The following is a 7886-nucleotide window of genomic DNA, read 5'->3' as shown; positions in this document are numbered from 1 at the left end:
CTCTATTTTACAATGGAAGTTATTTTCACCATTTTCACAGATTTTTTTAATCACACGTCATTTAGTTAGCACCTAATTTTTTTTTATTCTCTAATGTCTATGAATCCACAGAAGAGTGGTGTCGATTCTACCAGTGATTTAAAATTCTTTTCGATCAGGTAAGAGATTGGTTTGTTAATGCACGCCATCGGAAAATCTTTTATGATCATCGCATTCCAAGAATTATCTCTATTTTTTATATATATAAATTTCAAGGTTTTACCCGTTTTCAGGTATAACGTTTTATTTATTTATTTATTTTTTGTTATGTTTTTGACAACATGAAGACCAACTTCAGGTGCCGCTAGAAATGAGTAACGATCAACAGGATTCCATTTTTAGATATATAAAATCGATTTTTTATCATGCCATGTGAGGGAAGACATATTTCATTGAGTTCTTTCCTGGGAAAAATTCGCTCTTTCTTTCATGTAATACAATTAACTTCTTATAGGTATTTTTTTTTATACACACTTTATGTATGTAAATAAACTGCTACACCAATTTTCATACACAGTACTTGCATATACACAAATGTGATGTATGAATGTGTTGATGCATAAATGAATGATACTGTCCTACTCAAAGATCGTTATGATTGTCAGTTTTAAGAAAAAGTCGAGTCGCATTACGAAATAAGGAAGGGGGCATTAGACATTTTCAAGATGGCTCTTCAATCCCTTTCCGTAAAACTTTCAATACCACGTAAAGAACTTTCAATAATATACATATTGCAAAATTATTTACGCACGGAATATTTTTTGAGGAAAAAAAAAAATACTTTTTAAACCAAAACAGCCCCCACCGAATATTTCCGAATTGCAAAATTATTTACGCACGGAATATTTTTTGAGAGAGAGAGAGAAAAAAAAAACACTTTAAACCAAAATAGCCCTCACCGAATATTTCCGAAGAAACCGACGGAGGTGAAAACCTCAATTCATTTCAGTTGAAAATTATCTTCCATCTGCAAAACACTTTCAATGATCAAAGAAGTAACTAGATTGTCTCAGTAATCACACATTAGTTTGGTTTAATAGAAGCTGTGTTAGACCTCCGTTATTTTGTGAGGACAGGTGTCCGAAAGAATAAATTATTCATGGTTATACGACAAAATTGTGAGTGAGCGTGTGTCTGGTCGTACGTATGTTTCTTTGTTGACAAGGCTACAGGATATCTAATGTTATTTACTAGCTCAGACTACAAAACTTTCTAGCAGTGTGCTGATAAATGTTTAATCACATTCACATACGTTTACAAATCCTTAAAGTAAAAAAAAGAAATCTCTAAATCTCCATTACTATGAAAGAGCGGAGAACACTCATGGCATTTTATATAAATTTGCAAACCATGATTGCTGAAGTTGCTATGAAGTAATGATGCAATTTCATATAATTAAGCAAATGGTAGTATGTAAAATACATAAATTAATTTCTATTCCACGCGTGAAACTAGAGATGCTGCCAGAGAGAGAGAGAGAGAGAGAGAGAGAGAGAGAGAGAGAGAGAGAGAGAGAGAGAGAGAGAGAGAGAGAGCACAATGATACATATACAAATTAAGGCACTCTTCAGTATACTAGTACAATATATATCTGGAGTGCAGGAACACAATAATTTATAATGACCTTATTGATTAGCCTGTTGGTTTCGAAAAAAAAAAACAATAAATAAACTAATAAAAAGATGAATCTAAGGTATCAGTCCGCTGACGCATCTTAGACATTATTAGAATATGAATCTCAGATATGTCTGTGACAAGGAGTCTACGATATTCATTTCATTGCACAGATTATTTTCTGCAGTTCATTATATTAAACCAAGAGTTATATTTCCTAATAAGTATTTCCCTATTGTAAACCAATTTTAGTCTCAAATCCGAACGAGAAATTAGTGAAATATCAACACTATCATTAATACAACGAATATTGATAGTTTCTATTTCTTTGTATATTTGTAGGAATTATTTAACATTATAATTACGTTAAGCATTTTTCTATGCAGGGATTTTCACACCAAAAATCAAGTCAAAGAATCTAGCCATGAATCGAAGTGTATATCTACGATAGATTTATGTATTATACAGGGGTCTCTAGATACATTCATTTTGTTAAAGGCTGTTTTATTAGTCCAAGACAACAGATGACATTGTAGAGCATGAATGGAGGAAAATAATTTCCAGCTAGGAATAAGAAGTTTATGGCGAATAATTACATTTTTCATCCTATACATTTGACTGTTTTCTGTAAGAGAGATAGTTTGAGCTCGTTTCTTATTATTTTCAGTAGCGTTTCGAGTCCTTAAAAAAAATTTTTTTCTTTCCATTTTTCCTCCAGAATGGACCTTCTAAAAATGGGCTGTAATAGACGTCAGGAAGAAGATTAGGTATTATTATATAATTAGGACCTTTGGATATAGAACTTTGTTAGCACAATGTTTTTTAAGAAATTCATCCCTGCAGTGATGGAAGGTTTATTGTATGTATGCAATATATATATATATATATATATATATATATATATATACACACATATATACATAGATATACACATATATATATATTATATATATAAATATATACATAGATATACATATAATATATATGATATATGTATATATATATATATATGTATATGTATATATATATATTATATATTATTATATAGCCATATAAATATGAATATATAATATGCATGTTTGTATACATGTATAATCAAGATTATGTAAATACATACGTACATAACCTTCTGTCAAATTAACAGTTGCTTCGTAAGAAGCATAAATTCACGTAAGTGATCCACATTTATTCCTTCTTTTCGAGAAATAGCTTTATATCCTAGTCCGATACTTAGCTCTTGTACATCTTTTTTTTTTATCATTCTTGAAAAACATTTGAGCTTACGATTTCTACTGACACTTTCGCGTTAATTTTTTCTTCTTTCAAAATATATAGGTGTATATACACAAATATATATATGTATACATATACATATTTATATGATATATATGTATATACTTATATATATGTATGTATTCCTACTCATTTTTACTTAGTATATCTGTTATCATGGGCTTTCAACCTATTCATTTGGTTTGCTCAGTTCCATCTCAATTTTGATTTCGTGGAAATTGATATATTTTGGTAGACGTCTCGTAATTCATGATCGAATTCTTTCTTTTCTTTTTTTTCTATGCTCCTTTTTTTTATATATCATTAGGCTTTAGCAGCCTCATCCTACTGTTACAATGTCTTTCCACTTTGTGACACGAGGCACGAAAAATGCTGAGCTCGCAATCAGAGATAATGGTAGTCCTCTTTTTTTTTTCTCGCTCTCAATTTCCCTTCGAATATATTTTTTTTGACTCTAGCTGTAACTTGACCGAGGCTGAATCATTTCTCTTTAAATGTAGATTAAGACACACTTGCTTCAGTTACATCTTGAGGAATACCATGTGTGTTTTGAATACCTTATTATTTTTTTAATCCTCCTCACTCACTCTCTTTCTCTTTTTCTCTCTCCTCGAGCATTTCGTTTCAAGGTTTTAGAGGTATTCATAGAAGTTATTGCATTTTTTGATGAAGCATGCCAAAGCTATTTGATACTTATTATTATTATTATTATTATTCATCTGGCAACAAAGCATTTCCAACTATACATGCAGGAGGCTTTGACATTCTTCACCCAATTATTATATTATTGCTTGTGCATGGTCTTGTTTTTAATAGATATAATATATATAAATATTTTTATTTTTTAAAGATGTCTTTTTTTTCAACACCATGTTTTTATTGTGAAGAGTAAAGTAATGTGAGTATTGTCTGTCTTTGCATAAACTTGTGATTTTCAATTGCAGCTGCACATGACAAGTAAAGGTATTCCTAACAGATTACGACTCATTTGATTCCTGATTATTAAAAAAAAAATGTCAAGTGATCAAAAGATGATTTCACTTCACTGTTGATTCCAACTTGTTCTTTTTTTTTTTATTTGTTGATGTCGGAATGCCTTTTGTTTTCGTTATTTCATTTGATTTTGATGCGAAGGTTGCTCGTCGTTCACATCACGGACTAACGGGTGGTTTCTGTGTGTTCTTCCAGTGTAAAGGGGGCGCCACCGGCGGCGGCGGCAGCGGCGGCTCAGAACGCGGCCGATATGACGAGGAACTGAACGAGATCCACGTCCGGGACAAGACCTTCCTCAACATGACCAAGGACAAGAGCGGATGGGGCGCGTCCTTGCAGCAGCCTTCGCAGCAACAGCAGAACCAACAGCAGCAGCAGCAGCAGCAATCCGGATCGCCGCCCCACCCGACTTTCTTAGCCACTTCCAACGCCAACACGACGACGGTCGCCAACACCACCATCTCCTGCTCCTCCTCCGGTGGAGGCGTGGGCATGGGCGGCAGCAGCCTAGGGGCCGCACAGCCCAGCGTCGTGGCCGTGAGTAAGCCGAACTCGACGACTACGGTCACCACGGCTATCATCAATTTGCCTACTCCGTCGCCAAACGGCGACAGTGACTTTCCGGCGCCCAGTTTAGGCGTCTCGTCCCCCTCCAACCAGGGTGTGCTAAGAATATCCTCACTTTAATCCGCATAATACGAGACAATTGCGAGTAACGAAAACGCAAGCGTGAGAAAAATACGATAAAAGTCATGCAAAGACTTCTAAGAGAAAATAAATCAATAACGTCAATAATGTAATAATAATAATAAAAAAAGACCTGATGCCATTGCACTCGGTTGATGAGTTCTAATGAAAAAAATATTCAAGTGGGAGAACATTCTTTGGCCTTAGTCCATGTGTTAGTCATTAATAAGAATTGTGTAGTGGAATTATAAAAAGTATATAAATACATAAATATATATATATATATATATATACATATATCACCTTCATCAATTGGTTATGTAAGAACTGCGCGGAGTCTGTCATTTCCAGTTGATTTGCCCAATTCTATTTCATCAAAGCTATTTAAAAAAAAATAAGGTTGACCTAGAAGTATTTTATACAGTTCCCTGTCATTTCTTCATTCGTTTTGTATCCTGCACATTTGTAACGACTGAGTAACCTACACACACAAAAATTAAACCTGGTCATCACTGTTGACTACCAGGAGTTTTTCTTATTCATATATATATATATATTGAAAATTTCCTGATTGATAGAAAGATTTATCAGTTTTTATTAATAATTAATATTTTCGACATCCCACCAATTACCTCATCTTCGTCTTGCCATAAAAAAACATCACCGCAATCTGTTTCCTACATGCATTCATTTGTATATTCATACATGCATACATATATACATACATACATACATATATATATATTTGTATATATGTATGTACGTACATATATATGTCTATATATACATACATCTATGTATGTATATGTGTATATAGGTATGTATACAAGTACACTCTTCAATTCAAAATCCATCTTCATCGAGATAAAAAAAAAAAGTATATGGATTTTTCTAAGGTGTAATATTATCATCTCTTTGCTATCTCATTTGCCACTATGAATTTCACGAGGTAAGAACACTGATATATATAGGCATATATATACGTACTGAATATATATATACGGATGTATATGTGTATATATGTATATATATGAATAGATCCATTTTGTTACGACTTCGTTTCCCTTGATTTTTCTATGTGATGGTTTTTCATGTAGATACATCCATCGATTCTTATTGTTTTAAGTAAGAGATTCTCTATGATATCCCTTTGATACCTTTGTATTTGAAAACATGTAATAAGCATTAATAAGCATAATGGATGACAGAGTGCCAGATCCTCTTCTATAATAATAATTATGAATAATTATGAATAGAGTTATGATTATTACTGATAAGTGTGCGAGAGAAAAAGGGAGAGTGCGTCCAAGGAGCTCTTCTCTCTTTTTTTTTTAATTGATTTACTCATTTTTTCGTGATGTGCTGCAATGCAACTGCAAGCGCGCAGACCTTCGTGTGTGTATATATGTACTTGTCCTGTGTGTACGTGCATTGGGAAAATGCAGGTGCAAGCAGCAGGCGTGAGTGACTCGGCTTCCAGGCACTGATGGATTTTCCTAAGCCTCCAAGGTATATTGATAGAAAAAAAAAATGACTGAATTTTTCTGATGTGATGTTAATACTGTTGTGAATTTTTTATTCTTCAAGCTTAGTGTTAAGAATATTCAGCACATTTTGGACTATCAAATGTATGTTTTTCGTCACGATCTCACTTGAAATATAGCCCGCATGATTAACAGGACTCTGTACCCCAAATGCTTTTTTTTTTTCATCATTTATATGCAGATATAATATTTATGATACCTGAAACGATATGATTTGGATCGAACGTTGTTCGTAAATTCATGAGACATATTTTTGGGGTGGGGGGAGGACGGGGAGGACGGGAGGGTTATTACATCAATATGATTTTTTAATTAGAAGTATATTTAAAAAAAAGAATAAAAAAAATTAGCAAACTGGGTCACACTGGCAAAAAAAGAAACATTGTTAGAACATGGTCACGAGGATGTCAGTTTTTGAATTTGCATAATATTTTAATTCTATTTTGAAGAGATCTTCGTCAAATCCATTCACCTTGGTATGCAATCAACAAACCATTTTTTGAAAATAAGAGTAAGAACGACCGTCACAAAACGCGAGTGCAGCAATATACAAAACAGTCTTAATTTGTCAAAGAATTTACTTATTTGGCTTCGAGAATTATACACATTGTAAAGATGAAACATTGAAAATCTTTCTTATTTCAAGACAAGGACTTCGAAGAATTATTACAAAATTACCGAAACTGAGAGTGGAAAGAAAGAAATGTTCCACCATTCAGATTTTCAACAGATTTGACTAATAAAAACGCACATGCAAAAATGAAATAATAATAATAATAATAATAATAATAATAATAATAATAATAATAATAATAATAATAATAATAATAATAATAATAATAATGTGCCTCCATCTTTTAAATTTGTGACGAAGGAAAACCTGACGATCACTTCCAGCTCGTTAAGGTGTAAATCCCTCCCCGCCCCCTTCTTCTTTTTGTCCAATATGAAGCTTTCAATTAAGTTCTTTTGAGAAGCTAAAAATTAGTTAAAAAAACATACGTGAGATGTCTATAAAATTCAACAACAAAAACCAAACAGGTTCATAAAAGAGAGGACATACACTGGAATTACCATATATAAAAATAAAGATGAAAAATAGGGTGGAAAGAAAATCACAAAAGGACGATGAACAAGTGGTAGGGTAATTGGGCATAAAGAAGAGTAAGTGGTAGGGTAATTGGGTATAACGAAGAGTAACAAGAACTTAAGTTTCCATTCCAATACATACCCGTTTGAGTAGAGTGAAATGAACGAATCAACGCGAATAATCAAAACTTAAAAAAAAAATTTAAATGGTAATTTTTAAGCACCAACACCTAAGTTTCGAAAAACCATTCCGACGTTAACGTTTTATTCCGTTGCTGCAAGAAGCTCATTCTCTTCTAAGCATAAGCGATAGAGAATCAACTCCAATCTCGTGTGACGTCGTCGACTTACCATATATAATATATATAATAATATTATATATATAATATATATCTATATATATATATATATATTATATAATATATCTATAAATATATATATATATATATATATATATAATATATATTATATATATATATAATTATTTTGGTTGACTTCGCGTCGTCTTACTATAATGCGTTCAAGTACCGAGGTTTCACGACGCAAAATCCCAGAGCAGAAAGAACGAACGGTTTTGACTTAATCATGGTGAATATGTCAGGTTTGTCTTTTATAAATAAAAAAAAA

General features: G+C 32.5%; 1 protein-coding gene across 2 annotated transcripts in view; it reads left to right on the top strand.

The window, feature by feature from the left end:
- LOC135202364 (potassium voltage-gated channel protein Shal-like) overlaps positions 1–7610 on the top strand; it is a 399331-nt gene extending 391721 nt beyond the window's left edge. For both annotated transcript variants that reach the window (XM_064231727.1, XM_064231726.1), the window contains one exon: positions 4135–7610. In XM_064231727.1, coding sequence (XP_064087797.1) covers positions 4135–4626 — 492 coding nt within the window. In that variant the 3' untranslated portion in view covers positions 4627–7610. The remainder of the gene's footprint in view (positions 1–4134) is intronic.
- Positions 7611–7886: the final 276 nt, after the last annotated feature.

Source organism: Macrobrachium nipponense, chromosome 30, assembly GCF_015104395.2.
Source record: "Macrobrachium nipponense isolate FS-2020 chromosome 30, ASM1510439v2, whole genome shotgun sequence".
NCBI lineage: Eukaryota > Metazoa > Arthropoda > Malacostraca > Decapoda > Palaemonidae > Macrobrachium > Macrobrachium nipponense.
This window is presented reverse-complemented; position numbering and strand designations above follow the sequence as displayed.